This window comes from Condylura cristata, unplaced genomic scaffold (genome assembly GCF_000260355.1).
Source record: "Condylura cristata isolate star-nosed mole 26May11 unplaced genomic scaffold, ConCri1.0 scaffold00001, whole genome shotgun sequence".
In the NCBI taxonomy this organism is placed as follows: domain Eukaryota; kingdom Metazoa; phylum Chordata; class Mammalia; order Eulipotyphla; family Talpidae; genus Condylura; species Condylura cristata.
Genome location: NW_004567102.1, coordinates 22,162,961 through 22,182,154, shown reverse-complemented (window position 1 = coordinate 22,182,154; position 19,194 = coordinate 22,162,961). Strand labels below are relative to the sequence as shown.

At 36.8% G+C, this 19,194-nt stretch overlaps 1 protein-coding gene across 1 annotated transcript in view; it reads left to right on the top strand.

Moving 5' to 3' along the window:
- The first annotated feature begins 11,648 nt into the window (after positions 1-11,648).
- LGSN (lengsin, lens protein with glutamine synthetase domain) overlaps positions 11,649-19,194 on the top strand; it is a 39,669-nt gene continuing 32,123 nt past the window's right edge. The window contains 2 exon segments of the mRNA XM_004695916.1: positions 11,649-11,728; positions 12,342-12,628. Coding sequence (XP_004695973.1) covers positions 11,649-11,728; positions 12,342-12,628 — 367 coding nt within the window.

Here is a 19,194-nt window from a genome sequence, read left to right as displayed (position 1 = left end):
TCCCCACTCTGTCTCTGGTGAAGCCTCTCGCCGCCCCTGAGCCTCTGGCCTGTACCCCAGTTCTGTATGCACAAATAAATCTTTTTAAAAAAATAAATGTTGTTCAACATTTATTAATTTTGTTAGATTTTTTCAATGAGCTAACTTGCTTCTTTACTGGTCTTCTCTATTATTTGTTAGCACTTTCATTACTTTCTCATAGCTTCATTATTTTCTTCCTTTCACTTCCTTTTTGCGCTATTGCTCATCCTTATTTTATAATGAAGTTAACATTGAATGTTCACTCCAGACAGAATTGGAAAGTAATCCCAGCTTGATTTGACTTCTATGCCCGTGTCTGGTGTCCCATGTGAGCACATCTTGCAAGTTCCAATCTGGAATCTACTTGAGGATACCCACAGCACACTTTGGAATGTGATTTGCTATCACTGTGGAATGTGACTTCGAGTGGAAAAATCACACAGTGCTAAGACTTTAAATGTTCTTATAATAAGCTGAAATAATGGCATTCATTTCCACAATCATGAATGACAATGTCTATAAATCTCTCTGTTGTAAATACCTGGAAGAGAAATGTGACTCTTGCCTCTAGTCTTTTTTGTGAGAGTAAAAAAATTCTAGTTATTCTGGATATATCTCCCTAGGGGAAATGTCATTTCCATGTATTTGAGGATGCTAGTCTTATTAAGACTGTGTGCTTCTGAACAATTCTGTAAACTCAATATATAAGTCTAATAGTTTCCTTTGCCACATCTTAAGGCTATTTAGTTCTTTATTGCCTTGATGCTCTACCTACCTGCATATTAGAATCATCTGAAAAAGATTAAGAAACTGCTTGGCTCTATTCTTCACCATTGAGAATAGAAACTCAGAGAGGAGGACTGAGCAAATCTTCCCAAATTATCTGATTTACGAAAAGGACTGAGAAACACTGATCTGTCAGTACATGCTTTTATAGTAGGAGACTTTCCATTATCAGAATAAATTCAAGTTACCTAGCATTGTTTTCACCTAACATATAATAGTTACAATTATATTTGCATAGGAATTTGACCAAGTTAATACAGAATTACTTCTCTCATATGTACTCATGAATCATAATCGGCTTCTACTTATAAAAGCAGCACATATATGTGTAAGCCACATAACTTATTTCATCTACAGATCAATTTGAATATTTGATGGAATAATTGTAGGAACTTTCTGAGTCAAGCTCTCCAAGTTTTACCTGCTTATGAAGTTAGGTTGTCAAAGATAGCACACTTGATCTGACCTTCCCTTTCTTGTTAAGACAAACCCCCATCCTTTATAAAGACAAATGATAGGAGCAATGCCTGAAAAGATTAGTGTCTCTGAATTTCTTGTCTATAATTGAAGATAATCCTGATAGTGTTAATATTCTGATCTGTCCCTCCTGGGACAAGGTGATAGCTTTATTAAATTTCTGTTTAGCACAAATACAGGGAGGCTGAGCAGAGTGATTGTAAGTTTAATTAATTGTTCTTAAAACAAAAGGCCATTTTGCAATTGCTCTGTTGTAGGCATGCTTCCCACGCCAGAGGACAACACAGTAAACAAAAATTTTTGCCTTCATGGAGCTTATATTCCAATAGGAGGAAACAGAAAATAACATGAATTAAGCATGTGCTTTGGAAAAAACGATCACAGAGAAGAATAAGGACAGCTGAGGTGGCAACATAGTTGGAGGGTTAGTTGTAAATGGGATGTCCAGGAAAGGCTCTTGAGAAAGGGCCATTTTCATAAAGACATGGAGGGGAGGCAGCTAGCCAAGAAGGTATCTGCAAAACAGTAAGTGCGGAGACTGACTTTTCTAGGAAAAGCCCCAGGAATGTATTTTTGGAAAAGAGGGAGTTAGGGATGAGAAGTATCAATGATCCAGTATCAATGAATGATTATTCTGTCAGTTTTTTACTTTAAAAGAGTGCAAAGTAAAGCACTGAGTAGAAACCATGGCAGACATTCTCTCCTGATGCTGGGCAGAGACAGCACTGCGTTCCCACTCAGCTACGCCATCACCAGGAAAACAAGGACGACTTGGCAGTGGAATTAATTGGTGACTCTTAATTTTGGCGGTTTCCTTATCCTGCAAAAATTCATTTTAGTTGCTTGCTTTGAGCATTCTTCAGGCCCAGCATGCTCTCAGTGTGGATGTTGATGGCGGTGAGAACCCACGCAGCTGTTCTGTCTTTCACTTTCAGTACTATAGTCAATGAATTACACAAGATAGTCTATACTTCATTATAAACCAGACTAAGGTGAGATGATTTTGTCAACTGCAGACTAATGTATTATGAGCATGTAAGTTAGGGTAGGCTAGCTGTGTTCAGCAGGTATATAAATGCACTTTTAGCTTAATGATATTTTCAATTACGGTGGGGGGTGGTGAGGTTTACCTGGATGTGAAACTCATGGTTAAGTCAAGGAAGATGTGTAGATGGTGCTGGCTGGAGGGAGGCTGAACCTCTGTTGCTAAAGGTGTGGGCATACAAGTTGGTGCCATTTTCAGAAGATTCACTACCAGATGAATATTTGGGCCAGATTACAGTTCTGGGCCCTCCTGAGAGCCCATGATTCCTGGGTGATGTGAGTGTGCATGTCACTCTCACTTGGTAGGTGTCTCCAATGTTCCAGTGATGAGATGGGGGTGAGGCGAAGGGGAAGAGAAAGTGAAATTGAATTCAGTTTTCTCTCAATGAAATATAAATTCCATGAGGGCACAGTTTTACTTATTTTGGTTCTTTTCTGAATCCTTGGGAATTAGGAATGTGCCTGGCACAGCACAGCTGCAAAATAAGTATTATTTCAAGTAATAAGCATTTAAGCTTATGATCAGTCAGTATTCCCTCTATCCTTGTTAAAATGATTTAACTTGTTTACAGTTAAAAAGAATGTGGCTATAACATTAATCAGTCTTTCTTTTATAATCATAAAAATACTTTAAAGAATGAAGATAATTGGTAATGTTACAATTTTGGCACTTAAAATCCTATACTTTCATGAATAGATATCACTTCTATCAATTATATACAAGGCCCAATTCCTAATCTCTAAGTCTCACTTTCTCTATCACTCCCTGTCTAAGTGTGGCTCCCTCTCATCACTTGTTAGTTTCTGTCCTCTTTATTGTGCTTCTTCATTTTTTTCCTATATAAATTATGTGCAGAATTGTGTTCCTCCCTGCTCCCAAAATAAAGATGTGCCTCATTTGTGACCTTATTTGTAAATAGTCTTAACAGCTTTAAAGCTAAGATGAGATTAATAGGGTGGATGATGGTACATTATGACTGGTGTCCTCATTCAAAGAGGAAATTTGGACACAAGGACAAAGGGAACAAAATGTGAAGAGAGGCAGGGAGACCGCCAAAGAGTGATGGAGGATTTTCTTGCAATCTCCTGGAAGGTAGAAAACCCTGCTACAGTTTTCAGAGAGAGAGAATGGTCCTTTTGTACCTTGATTTTGAACTTCTAGCTTTCAGAACTGTGAGACAAATCTGTGCGATTTGAAGTCATCCAGTTTGTGGTATTTTGTTGTAGCAGCCCTAGCAAACACATACACCACTTTACATATGATATGTCATTTGTTAAAGTTATGCCTGCTTGGACCAGACTTTAGGTTCCATGAGGAAGGGGGGTGTGATATATTTTGCTTCATTTTGTACCCCAAGAACTTAGAATAGTGCCTGGCTTGCAATAAATATTTTCCAAAAGAATGTAGGGATCAAATATTTTATTTTTCCCCCCATAAATCTAAGTTGAAGGTATGTGAAGTAGGAAAAATTCCTAATGATTTTAAAAGAGGGTAGTGGAAAATTTCACTTTATATTCTGTTATGGTTCTCTAAAAAATAGTTTAGGGTAGAAAGTTATACTCTGGTGGGGGCCTTAAACATCCCTGAGCATGTCCTGGAAGGCTCTGTAACGGAAATGGAATCATTACCTGCCCAAAAGAACCCTGGGGCACCTAGGATTAGGTCATTCACTGTGTGTGTCAGCCTCTTGCCTGCTGGTTGTGCAATTCAGTGAAAGAGACAGCAAGTTCTGTCTAGATTGCTTCATTTCCTTCCCCTTTGCAGTTACTGACCTCTGCTGTTATAAAACAGCTTCTTGCTAGCCTCTAGATCCACTGTCTGAGTTCTAATCAGGAAAACTTTCAGTAATAAATCTCATCATTCTGGAAAATGAAACCATTCCCAGGTATCAAAGACTAATGATGTTGACTATTTTTCTCCTAAAATGTCTTCTTAGGTTTGAAAGTTCTGTGAGAACCACATAAGGGTCACATGTCTTAAAACTTCCGTGGTTCTGGGTTCAAAAGAGAAAAGAAACTTAATGTAGTTTCTGCCTTCTCTTGACCACCGGATATGCCTCTGACAACTACTTGCAAACTCTGGTTACTGAGGTCAGACTGACTTTTTTTTTTTTTTAATGAAACATTAAAGTTGTATCCATATTTCCATTAATCTGTACCCTTATCTAATTGAACTACCACATCCGGTCAAGTCATTTGAAGAAAAAAAACACTGACCTTTTGTTCAGTTGAACAACCTACTATGACTCACAAATAAAATGTTTTTAAGATAATTATCTTAATGAAACCCTTCTGATAACACATATACATGAAATTCTAAAACAGAAAGAAAAAAAAAAAGCATGTGTTCATGAATAAATATCCCTTCTAATAAATACATGGGTTTCAGAAAGTCCCGTATTTCATGGATCGTTAGCTATACTGTGTTATTTTGATGTTATACAATCATTTCAAAAGTAAGACTGTGTAGAGGCTGCCACCTACTGTTTGACTGGAAACATACTAGTATAATTTAGTTTACATAATATTCATCTCTTTAACTGAACTTCATTTTTCTATTAAGATATTTTTTTTTCTTCTTTTAAAATTTATTTACTTACTCTTAGATAGTCTATGCACAAGGTCACTACAAGAAATCCTTCCATTGATATACTTGAAAATCTTGTGAAAGTGACCCAGTTTCCTTCCAATATATTGGGATCAGTTTAGATTTGAAAAATCAAGAACATACAACTGCAACCCTATTTAAAAATAGACTAGATTGGGCCCTCCCTGGTGGCACAGCCGGTTAAAGCACAGCACTAAGAAGCTAAAGCCAGTTCCGCATGAGTTCGATCCCCGCCTGCCCCAGAGGTGATCCCCATAGCTCCCAGACCTCTCCTTACACACCCGCTGGTCTCCTCAGCAGCGCACTTTGTCAGTCAGCCTATTCTGCTCCCCAGTCTGTCTCTGGTGAATCCTCTCACCACTCCTGCACCTCTGGCCTGTACCCCAGTTTTGTATGCATAAATAAATCTTAAAAAAAAAATAGATTAGCCTTCAATCTAATTCAAAGTGGTAATTAAAAGCAAACGTCTGCATTTTTCTGTAAATATATTTAGAAGTCAATGATGTTCAGTCAGACACCAATTACTTCACAATGTCTTCTTAATTGTTTACTTTGTTGTTTTATGATGTGACTCTAGCACTATGTTAAGTATGCTGTTGATTAAAACTGGAAATAAATTTTAAAATAAAAATTAAAAAGCCTTTGAAACCATATTTCATATTTCCATATTTATTTAAAGGTACTAAGATATAACTATGTCTAGACGCAGTAACACTTGTAACTAAAGTCTATGAATTGTTTTATAGTTTATATATTTCATTATATAGCTTAGTAAATTTGTAATTATTTCCATATTACAGAAAATGAAAGTAAAATTGAAAGAAATCAAGGTACTGGTTGACTATTACAAGATCACAATAACTCTGTAAAGTTCAATTTTTTAACTCCAAAGCTTATTCACTTTTATTATTCCTTAGGAATTAGTTTAATTAACTTATATGCCAGGTACTCAATTCTCATGGCTTTTGCTTGTTGAGTAAATAATTTTAAAATATTTTAATGAATCAAATATTCACCTTTAAATTTTTAGATGTGAAATGCTAATAATCTAAATTTCCTTTCATCTTCTTACCCTGTGACTTTTACCAGAAAAAATAGGCTCCCAAATGTTGCCTTCTCTCAGAGCATACCAATTACTTGGTTTAGTAAAGCACAAGTCCTTTAAAATGGTATGTTTCACGGCCATTCCTATTTATATTTCTGCTAACAAATTACAGCAAACTTAGAGGCTTAAAATAACACACATGTATGCTGTTACAGCCTCTGTGGTGCTATGTCTCGGAAGCTATGACCAAGTCCTGCACTCAAGGCGTCACAAGCTGAACTCAAGGTGTCTTTCTGGATGAGATATTACATGGACACTTTGGGGAACAATCTACTTCCAAACTTAACTCAGGCTGTCTGCAGAGTTCATTTCCTTTTTGTTGTAAGGCTGAGGTATCTGCTTCCTGGCTGATTGCATATGGAGGGCCATTCTTAGCTCCCAGATACCACTTGCACTCTTTGCCAAGTTTATCCCTCTCTATCACTATAGCCTATAATATGGAATTACCCCTTTGTTCAACCCCATTCATGCTTTGAATCTAATTTTCCTGTCTCTGACTTCTAGACACAGATTTAAGGGACTTATGTGATTAGGTAAGGCACAGCTAGATCATTTCTCTCTATTAAGGGCAATTCATATGGAATCTTAATTACATCACACAATCCCTTTACAGCAAAACCTAGTGTTTGATTAAGTAAATGGGAGTAGGTGGTTTGATAACAAGTTCTGGGAATTCTGGATCCTTTTAAGAATTAATTTGACCATGTTTGTCATCTGCAGCTACATGTTTTTGAAAATTCATCCTTGTAGCTTCCAGGATGCATTAAGTTTCTGTCTTCATGCAGAAACTTAATGCATCAGAAAAAGGGTCTTTCAGTGAACCTTTCTGATTTTGCTTAAGTTGATAAAAAAAAATAACAAACACAGTGAAGGCTTCTCAGAGATCTTTGAAAATCAAGATCTGAACCATTCGTGTCTCTCTACCTTCATGCATCATGAGACTGATAATTCTCCCTGTTTCCTGGCACAGTGAGTTTGGCAAGTTCAGTTCTGCCCTTTTCTTTACCCCTATATTTACAAGTACAAATCTCAAACAATGTTTAATGGATGCATTCCATTGCTAACTCACCAAGGAGCTTCTATTAATCTCTTTAAATGCCTTTTTTTTTTTTTGGTAAAATTTGTGTTTCAAGTGCAGTGAGCACTGCATGTTGGATTAAGGTAATTAATAAGTTGCCCCAGATTCTTTTAGGTTAGATCTGGATTTGGTTTGTCTTTGTCTTTACATCTGGCAGTAACTTGGAGAGATTACTTTCCAAAATATTTGTTGAGCCATCAGCTAAGAATCAAAATAGAAACCAGAATGTGCCAAGAGTTAATAATCTTTATTGTGCATGCTTAATTACATTTCCATATCTTTTGCAGTTCAGACTGACATCCTGTGCTAATTTTTTTGGAGCTACTTTTTTTGAGGTTGTTGCCTCCAGAGTTGTATTCAAATTGGACTATATTCTTCAATGCTTCGCTAATAATGAATTATCAAGTAATTTATGTTGTCTTCTGTTATACATGTGTTTTTTAAAAATTTTTCTGTAGAAAACATTTTTTGCTTAAATTTATGAAAACTTTCAAGAGCAAGAGAGAAATAGTCTTCTATCTTATTCACAGTTAACCTTTCTCTAATAGAAATTTATCTCTACATTCCTTGACAACTGTCTCTGCTGAGTGAATCATGCATGACTCAGCAATTATTTTGGTTTTTAATGATTAGCTATTTAGATAGGTTTCAGAAGCATGATTAGTCATTGTGATAATTAGATTGCACATTTCCAGTTAGTGATTAATTAAAAATAAGAACAAAATAGGGCTCTTCCTGGTGGTGCAACTGGTTAAAGCACCACATTATGAAGCTCTTGGAAGCAACTGCAGCATGAGTTTGATCCCCTGCCAGGGAGCTGACCCACATGGTGTGGCAGACATTTCCTGACCTGCCTGCTGCTCCCCTCAGCAGTGTATTTCAGTAGATCTGCCTGTTCTGCTCCCCACTCTGACTCTGGTGAACCTTCTTACCCACCACACCTCTGGCCTGTGCCCCAGTTCTGTAAGCATAAATAAATAAATCTCTAAAAAAAAAAAAAAAGAACAAAATGTATTTACTAGGTAGTTTTCTAAAATTTCAAAGGACTCTTCCATTAATTATCTAATTTTATTTCATGAAGCAGGTATGTCAGTGGATTTTTAAAATAGCACCTTATCTTAGAGACCCATCACATTTTTAAGATATGCTGATTGTCTTAAGAATTAAGTCAAAAGAACTAATGAACAAAAAGATGAATTTATGGACTATGATGAGTTATAAAATAAATGAAGCAGAAATAGATTTTAAAATTCCATTATTGATGAAAAATGTTCATCATAACTTATTGTCAGTGAAACACAAATGAAAACCAACTCATTATTTGTAAGAAAGTAAGACCCATGTCAAAAAAAAAAAAATAAAACAGCAAGTATTGGTGAAGATATGGAAAAGATGGAAGCTTGTCCTCTCTTGATGGATATACAACTGATCCAACCTCTATGGAAAACGATATAGAGGGTTGTCAAAATACTGAAAATTGAGCTACCATGTGATCTAGTAATCACACTCTCAGGTATCCACATGAAGAATGCAAAACCACAATTTGAAGGGAAACTTGTGCGCCTATATTCACAGCAATGCTACTTATAATAGCCAAACTATGGAAACAATCTAAGTGCCCAAAATCAGATGAGTGGATCAAGAATATGTGGATATATACACAAACAATGGAATACTAATTAGCAATCAAAAAAGCAACTCATGCCATTTGTGGCAACATGGATTACTGGAGGGAAATGGATCAGATGGACAAAGACAAAGACTGAATTAGATCACTGATATGTGGAATATAAAGAATATATAAAAAAATAACAAAAAATTAGATAAAGGCAAACTTAACAATTAACCCTTAAGAACTATTGGAGTGAGACATCTGGAGGGGGAGTTAAGGGGGCAAGTTGAGAACAAAATGTATAGGCAGCACTGTGGAATATGGGCAGACTGTGGTGTTTTGGTGGGGGATGCACTAGGGTAACAACACCTGAAGAGGGGGTCATAAACTTTTAAAATACAAACAATGATGTAAACCAATGTTACTTCAATAAAAAGTTTAGAAGTAATATAAAAATCACATAGCTGAAAAACAATTAAGATCTTATGACTCAACTAAAAACCACATATATAAAGGAAAATGCAAAAAACTTCAAGAAACTGGAAAGGAATCAATGAAGGAAGCTTGCCTACTGGATATTTAAAGTATACTTTAAATTGACTGTAAATAAAATAGTGCAGAATTAGTGTAAAGATAATCAAATAGAATAACGGATTGGAATATGGAATGCAGAGACATTTATTTTTGGGAATTTAGATTTTGAAAAGGGGTGATCTTCCATTAAGTAGGGGAAATCAAGAAAAAGACCAGAGAGCAGTAGTTGGCTCATTATTCTATGTCTAGCTCTAGAACCCATGCTATCTGGCCTGCAAAATGGCTTCCCACAGGAAAAAGAATGCTTCCCAGCTAGCCTTTTCTGCAGCAAAGTAGCTCTGTTATAAATTCCAAACCAAAGAGATGTAAACACATGGCTGTGCTGTGATTTTAAAGTCATAACACCTTAGTCTTTCATTTCTGCTGTCAAAGATGAGGCAACAATATCTGCTAACCCAAAGCAATCTTGGGGTTCATGTTGAAAAAGTTATGGTTGTCTCTATCTGGTAGCACAACGGGTTAAAGCACTGCCATTATGAAGCTCTCCGAAGCCACTGCAACATGAGTTCAAGAAGCTGACTGGGTCAAGGAGCTGACCCACATGGTGTGGCAGACCTCTTCTGACCCGCCTGCTGCTCCCCACAGCAGTGTACTTTGTCAATCTGCCTGTTCTGCTCCCCACTCTGTCTCTGGTGACTCCTCTCACCCACCACACCTCTAACCTGTACCCCAGTTCTTTAAATAAGTAAATCTTTAAATAAACAAATAAATCTTTAAAAAAAAAAAGTCATGGTTATGGTTGATGGAGTAGTAAGTCAGAAGGAACAGGGATCTCTGGCCCTATAAACTCTGGCTTGCCTATCTTTCCATTATATTTTTGGAAGAAAATTAAATTTTATTTTGTTTAAGCCATTATTTTGGATTTTCTATTATTCTTAATCTAATTGACATGGAAGTGAAACCACTGGTTATGTATTAAAAAAAACTAAAGTTTATAAAAAGTAAAAAGAGGAGAAATAAACCTGTTAGAGGAATCTCCAAATTTAAAATAAGTATTTCTGAATGTAATTTTCAGGTCTCTATTACTAAAAGCAGCAGTTATTTAATAGTATGTTTTTATTTTTGTGGGATAATGGTGTTGGTTTCAAAGTTCATTTGTAAGTCTCTTAAAGAAGATCTGGGATATATTTTCCCATAGAAATAAAATAAGGATGGAGGTTAGTTTCCCTCTGAGTCAGTGCTACAGAGGCCAGTTTTAGGTTCCAATGAACATGTAGCACTTTGGACAGAAACACTGACAGTAGATTCTCCATTCATGAAATAATCACATTGTTGTGTTTACAACATTATGTATTTAAGCAGCAACAGATATAAAAGTCATTTAATGTTCAGCAAAACATATTTTTTTTTCCATTGGCACAATTTTGTTTTCTTTGAGAATAATAGCAGTTTTTCTTCACTTGCTTATCTTTCCACTTACTCATCATCAATTTGACACTAAGCTCTTAACCAATATATTAAATCTCTTTTTGATACATGCACCCCACCAGACCCATTTTCAAGAATCTCCCAAAGACCTTTAGACTCACCTTGACCTGTGGTGGTTCTCTTTGGGTTTTGGGTACAGCTGTCATCAAGGAGTTCTCTTTACCTCCATGGAAAGGATCTTGTTTTGAACCACCTGATTCTTATTCAGCTTTTTATTGTAGTGGGACACATCCTTCTGTAACCTCCTGAAGAAAAGTATGATAATGAAGGATAAGTTTTTTCCGAATATCCTACTAGCTTGTTTTCCCAATTGCTTCAGAATTTGACAAGATTGTAGATTTGGAAATAATTTTAGATTTGAAATTGTCCCTCAGGATTTTAAAAACACTTTCCATTTTCTTCTAGATTATATCTTTCCGGTTGAGAAATTCATAATATTCTGATTCCCAATACTATGCTTGTCACTGTATTTTCCATAGTATAATTAACACAAATGTGGAGACTTAATAACTTAATTATCTTAGTTCTATAAATCAGAAGTCAGAGTGGATTCAGCTGTATTCTCTGACTTTTGGCTCTCACAAGAGTAAAATTAAGTTTCAGTCAGTCTGGGCTCTCACATTGAAGCACTGGAGATGAATGTACTCTCAGCCATTTCAGATTTTCGGTCAGATTTGTGGGATTTAGGCCCCCATATCCTTCTAGTGTTCAGTTAGAGGCTACTCACACTGCTTGTCCAATGGCTTTCTCCATTACAAGAAATGGGGCTTATTTAGCTAATGGAGGAAAGTTCTAATGGGGGAAGTAAAGAGAGTTCTTAAGGTCACAGGCGGCTGCCATCTCACCGTAGAGTGTCCATGGTGCCCAAAAATCCTTAAAAGGCTGCTCATTCAAGATGGCGCTGCCCTGTCAAGAGCCTGGAGCTTGTGGTATCCAGAAAGCAGCAGGTCAGGATACAACTCACTGTAGCAGAAGGTGCTCACAGGCAGGACCACTGAGATGATGCAGCTGCTCACAGAAACAGTCTGAAGATGGGGATGGACAGCAGCAGATGCTGGCATAGACAGTGATGGCAGCGGCATCACCGGGACGCAGTGCCGGATGATCAGACACACTGTTCACAGCTCTCAGAAGTGACCCGGGCACAGAGTGCCAGTCACCTGTCAGTGGTGCTTGTTAGCACTGGTCATTGGAAGGTGGCAGTGTCAGAAACACCCTGTCAACAACTCTCTGAATCGTTGGCCCACAACATCTACAAAAAGCTCCTCAAGACATCAGGCCCAGGGTCTTTGGTACTCCTTTTAGGTGGCGTCAGAGACAGGCCAGCGGGAGAGGCGGCCAGCCTAGTAGCTAGGAAGATCCGTGGCTTCTCTTCTCCCTTCAGGAGGTTAACTACTGGATGTTGCTTCTTTTGGAGGTCAAGAACAGCCTGAGTCAGTAAGTCTGAGTCTGGAGCTATGCCGACCCTGACGGATATCACCTACCTACAAGTCTGATTGGACCATTTTCAATCTTACGGCTGATTGAACCATTTACCAGTCAGTTTATATCAATTGCTTGCACCTGATTGATCCATTCTATCATCCAGCCTCCAAATCCACAGACCTCTCTACTGCCTGCAGCTGGAGGTAACCCCGTCATTGGAGCTGGCCCAGAGCAGTTCCGTGCTCTGCTCTGCAGCCTTGGCTCAGGGCTGCATGCCCTGGGGTGGTGTGGTAGCAGAACCACTCCCATCACTGCTGGACTTTGTCTGCAGTCAGAGCCCTAGTGGGGCCACTGGTGGCGATAGTAAAATACCTGTCACATGCTGCCACTTGCATTGCCAGAAAACAACTTCTGGGTCTGGGATCCTGGAGCCCGCAGGGCTAGGGTGGGGTAAGGGGGGTCTCCAGTTTCACTAGAAATTCTGATAGTCTTCTTTGCTGCTTGATTAGGGACCAATTTCCTCACAATCTTCGTGGTTTTCTACTAGTTCAAAATCATTACTGCAAGAGCCAAGGTTTCCATTGCAAGGACTGATCATTTGTAAATTGAGCAATCATGAACTGGATAATCCTTTTTTGACATATCATTTATTTTGAACATGCTTTTGACTGTTCTGTTTTATAAACACAAAATTCAAAGTGATATGAACTCTTAAATGTAGCTCATTTTTTAGACTGATTAAATAAGTAGGAAATAATAAATATGTAACTGAATGCTTATTTTTTATGGAGATTCATGTTAAAATATGAATAAGACTTAATTAAAAAGTTATGCCAGCATGCATAATGAGTTAGCATACAGTCTGTTTTCTTTCAACTACACTATTGGCATGAAATCATAATTAACATTGTTCAATTTAATGTCTTTCTTACTATGATATGAGGTGGTAAGGCATTACTATAATTAAAGTATAAGAAATGTGAAGACTTGTATATTAAACAAATCTTCTATCATTAAAATCAAGATGTATGTTTGAGAGGGAGCAATGTTTTGATAGAACTAGAAATGCTTTCAACTCAGAAGGAGGCTGAATAAGTGAGCGAATGTAGGATGGAGATTAACTCCACCATTGTTAAGGGCTGAGACTCAAGTGGTATCACTGTAAAAAGCATGCTTAGTGAATTAATGCTAGTTGGTACCTTAGAGCTGATGCACACTTGGACCAGGATTTGGTAACTGAGTTTTGTTTCAGATTCTCAATGTATGGGTCTGATTTATATCAAAAAGGGACATATTTAATTCAAGTTATATATTAAAAAAACTGACTATTAGACTTTACTGTTTAGGGTAATGCTAGTGTCTTCATGAGACCTCATGGACCATAGTATATTGAAAGTGTTAAGGACATTGGGGTCTACTACTCTGCAGTCATAAACAAAAATACACAAGACAAGAGTTGGTGGAAGAAAATAAGGTTAAAGCAGGAGCCAGCATTCTAAGGAAATGGTGGATTACTGTCTCAAGACCTCTCCAAATTGAGGAGAAGTGGAGACTTATATGTGGCAGTGCTAAGGAAGTGGAGAAACAAAAGAGTCTGTGTCTGTAGAATTTCAGAAAAATCGGCAAGGTTTTGAAGGAACTGTGTTCATGCCCCTGTTCCTCCAAGTTAGCTGTGACTGAATTGGTCATGGCACTGGGGAGTATACTTTTACTGTGGTAGTGCTATTTGTGCTTAATCCTTGTTTACTTCTACCTCCTTGGTCATAGCCAGTCTAGTCTGGATTTCATTGTTTCTGTCTACAAAAACAGAGCAAGGACAAACAGTAAGGACAAGGAACTTGTGGTTACACCACTGTTGACAATTCCCTCCTCTATGTCTTGTTCTTCATTCTTGAAGGGCCATGGGCAGAGGTCCACCTTCTGGAACTACTTCCTGTTGAATTGGAGTGGAAGTGTGAGGCCCTGTAGAAGAACAGAATCTTCCCTAGTTAACCTGAGATACAATTGGTTGTCTCAGAGTTCTCATAATGTTGTAATAGTCTCTTGATTCATAATTATTTCCAGGCTTTAATGTCTCTAGACTCTTGAAGGCAAAAAGAACTAAGTAACCCAATGTACAAGGGCTAAGATTAAAAGAAGTAAATGTAATATGATCTTGGGACTGAGTAGACATCCCATTTATAGAAACCAACTAGAAAACTTTTTTATAATAGGTGCCCAGGGCAAAGTTTCTGTTTTTTTAAGATGCCCCTCTTGTGGGTAGCCCCTTCTTTCTCTGTGTTGTCAATTCCTAATTGGCCTTGGAATTCAGTTTGTTGTTGATTTTATTGCATCTGTAAGTACATTCTTAAGAGAGATAGTTAAATAACTTCCCTAGAACCCGTGTAAGTCCCTACTTTTCTCAGTTTGGAGAGGTCTTTGACAGAGTACACCACCATTTCCTCAGAATGATTTTGTGCTCTATAGTGTCTGAAAGTAACTTAACTATTTAGCCTTGTTCACAAAATCATTGAGCTATTTTCTGTATGGTAGCTCTTAGCTACTGAGATTTAAGTTTAACTCACTGAGCAACAACTATATATATATATATATATGTATATATATATATTTCTATCTTACACATAAAATCTAGCCATCTACTTATAATTACTGAAAAACAAGTGTCATGACTACTTAAAACTATCTTAAGTCCTCTCTTACATATTTTAAATTACCTATTATATACTAACTGAGAAGGAGTTTTGAATGAAAAGAAATACTATTGCTAATATTCATTTGACTGAACTATTTCTATTGTGTCAATGAGAATGGATTAGCTGGGGTTTCTTGTGACAGAAATCAACTTTGATTTAAACAGAAAATGAACTTGGTGTTAAGATATTGGACAGATTGCAGAGTCATCAGGAGAGCTGAAACTGGCCTCAGGAAACAGACAGGAACAGACTGAACAATGGTCAAAAGCAAATACAGAGCTGGCTCCACAAAGATACCTCTACCAATGAGCACTGGCTCATGCAGCTGGCCAACTTTCTTTCCCAATCCCCAAATCACTCATGGACACCAGACCTTGCATATGCACAGAAACCACTTCTACCTCTGAAACTGAGTCTTTTAGTCACCATTAGTATCTCCAACAACAAAACAGTTCTTCCCTTCCCTGTTCTTTGCATCGATAGCCTTGACTGAGATTGTCTGACTCAGCAGAGAACAAACGCCTGCTCATGGATGAGGTGTGCACAGGCAGACTGCAGACATTTGACAATATGGTGTTTTATTTATTTATTTTTAAAGATTTTTTATTTATGCATACAGAACTGGGGTAAAAGCCACAAGTGCAGGGGCAATGAGAGGATTCACCAGAGTGGGGAACACAACAGGCAGATTGATGGAGTACACTGCTGAGGGGAGTAGGCAGGTCAGGAGAGGTCTGCCCCATCATATGGGACAGCTCCGGGGCCAGGGGTGGAACTCTGAAGGCCCTGACTCATTTGCAATGCTGCGCTTTGACCCACTGCACCATCAGGGAAGGTCCAATCTGATATTTTCAACTTCTCTAGTGAGAATTAGTTTATTGATCTGATTGAGGCTCTCAAGATAGGTTTCTTCCTCAAACATTGGAAGGGTTTTAGATGCTAAGCAGTAAAAACAAACCAATGTTTATAATAATTGTTTGTAATGAGCAATATTCTTTATGAATCTTATTGAATTGATAAACAAACAATAAATTGAATATTTATAATTTTAAGGCTCACTGAAAATGAAATTTTCACTTTAAATGACTTAGATTTCAGCATTTCCCCCCCAAAATCATATTTCTATATGGGATTTTTGCCATCATGTTCCAAAGTATCTGAAAAATTCCCTTTTTGTTTTGGGTTCTTGAAAAATGGTTAGGTGTCAGTAAGGGCCTAGAGACCAGATGGTTGCGAAGAGGTATCTAAAGGGTGTCTGTAAGGTATCAGCTTTTCCACTAAAATCCTTTTTCTGTTTCAGATTCCACATTGCCTTTAAGAGAGGACTTTTTTTTTTTTTTTTTTTTTAAATTTCAGTTACTCTTCTTAGCTGGACTAATAACACTAGCGACTTAATTGGAATTAATTTATAAGGTCAGTTTTCTCTTATAATAATGACAATTTGAGACTAAAAACTTGGACAAACACAGGAGGCATAAAAACGTGTAGGGGACTATAGGTAGGTTTTATTGTTTCACTGAATCACAGAATTTTAGAGTTAGGAGAAATCTGAGAAATAATCTTGTCCCAAACTTCATTTTGCACAGAAGGGAACTACGATCAAGAAAATTAGATGATGTGTCTTTAAGAAATTAGGTTTTGTCTAGAACTAAGATCTTTGATTGGTTTGTTCTTTGGCTATAGCAGCAGTTTTTTAGTGTGCTCTGAGGACCCCTACAGATCCCCAAATCCTATGAGGAGACTTTGGAGTCAAAGTTATTTTCATCACTATGCTGTCGTTTTCTAAGCAAAACTATGATGTTGTGACACATGAAATTACAGCAGAATGAGTACATTATGCTATGTATTGAAAAGAAATTGCAAAATGTAAAATAATGTCAATTTATTATTGTTTTGAGTTTTTGATAATAGTTATTTTTCTTAAAAATATGTTATTCATGTCAGTATGTCCAATTATGCATCTTTTAATATGGGAAATATTGATTGACATAACTTACATATATAAAAGGTTCTCAACAACTTTAGGCACTGTACCACTAATAAAAATGATATCATTAGTAAGAGAAGGAAATATTGATAAACTCAGCTATCAAATTTGTTGAGTAGTGGTATAAAAATGCATTCTGTTGTAGTCCCCTTTTCTATTAAATATCACTGATTGCAATATTTTATACTTATGACTGCTGGTTTTTTTAGATGCTTTATTACTAAGAATTTCATGTTTTGAAATATATAGCTGACTTAATTTTATGAGGTTTGTGCTAAACATTTGAATGATTATGAGTGGTATCAATAACAGAAAATGCTAAATTAAAATGCTTTTGAACTAATTTTTAAAATTTATTTGCATTATTGTCATGTATATTCTTCCGGGAGTTACATTGCTTCTTACATGTTGCTCCCTTAGATTTAAATGGGGGCAGATAATAGGAGAAAGTTCTTTTTCAGAGCTAATGAAAAGGACAAAAAAAAATTCCCTCATATTCCCTGACAATGTGTGTTTCTGCTCATCCATGAATTTGATCATCTTCTATTCAGCCCCACTCAAACTATTTTTTGCTTAATGTTAGGCTTTAAATCTCAATCCTGTAAACACATCTAGGTTTGCCTTTGTGGGAACTCCTTCCTTTCTCTCGCAGTGGGTTCTGATGGCTGATCTTGGTTGGGTTCTGTCTGGCACCTATGGCAGAAAGATGGTGACCACGAAGAAAAGAAATCACTGGAGTCAATAAACCTAGTGTTAATTTATGGAAAACATGTCTTGGGGGAAAAATCTGGCAGATCCTGAAAATGATCAGACAAGGCAAAGCAAAAGGAGTCATACTCGCTAACAGCTAACTAGCCTTGAGGAAATATGAAATAGGTACCATGCCAATTTGGTCTAATTGGTGTCTATCACTACAGTGGTGATAATTCATTCCATAGCTTGTGGGAAATACTACACAGTATGCACAGTGGCTATCATGGATCCAGTTGATTCTGATATTATTAGAAGCAAAAGAACAGACCAGTAAACTGTGGATCAAGCAAAATTTTTCTTTCCTATAGTTGGCTAGAACTCCTTTTTAAGAACTCTTTCTAGGCAGAATTGGGAGAAGGTGGAGGATGGGTAGAGGGGACTACTAGGACCTTCTGTGATTGGAATTCCAGAACTACAGGGAGCCAAATATTTCACTATAATTTTTGCATTTCAGTCTCTATAATGAAGGTGTGGATGATAGGCTTTTGGTTATCTACAACACAATTGGGTGCATATGAAAGAGGAATAAACCCAAGTAACTTCTAAAACAACACAAATCTGGTGACAGATAGAGGAAGTATCCTTCTGTTACTGCTCTCATGGCCTTATGCCGATATTAACCACATCTTTGAAAATGATAGGGATGTTGAGAAAAACTACTTGCTTCTCTGGACTCATCTCTTATTCTCACAAAGCTGTTATTTCCTTGGTGCCATTGGGCATGTTTTACCCTACTTCTTTAGTAATTAGTGCTGGGAAGCCAAGAACTTTGTGTCTGCATTCATTATTTTTTAACATATAATATCATAAATATGAAATAAAAGCAGGATCATTGCCATTTAATTTTCTCCCATTGTTTCCCCTACAAAGAAAGAATTGGTTTAATCTTTTATTTAGTTCACATCCTTTGTTCCTCCAATCCTTTTAAATTATTCATCAGAAGCTAATAACTTAGTGGTAAACAACATACTGTTTCCCCTTGTTGGTACTTAGTAAACTTTAGCTTCGGCAATCTGTTCACATAAAATGAACCCCATCATTCTCTTAATCATTTTAGTCACTCTTTGGATCCATTCAATTAGATTATATCATTTTGGCAAGTGAAATACTGGAGTTGAACAGTCTACCCATATGTTATCTCAGAAAAGTGGTAGAGGAAAAGACTTAACTCACACATTCATGAGTCAGTGGCTGAGGTCATCTTGATTGATACAACCTTCTGAATAGAGTAATAACAAATGCTCCTGAATGAAAAATACTGAATGTGGGCTTGTTGACAATTATTTTTTCTCATCTATATTTTAAGCCCTTTGCTGACATTTGCTTTCTGGAAAACTGGTTTTAAATAATTTTTAATGTCTCATGTTAATTACCAAGGATTTGGTTATATGCTAAAAACAACAAATTATAGTAGATGCCCATACAGTTAGCCTAAGATGCAGCTGTTAACTATATATATACTAGACTGACTTGAGTAAAGGATTGAATGAATAAACTAATAAAGCACTAAGAATTTTTCAGAAGGACTTAGAATATGCAACATGCATATGTTCCAGTAAAATATTCACTTTATTATTCATATA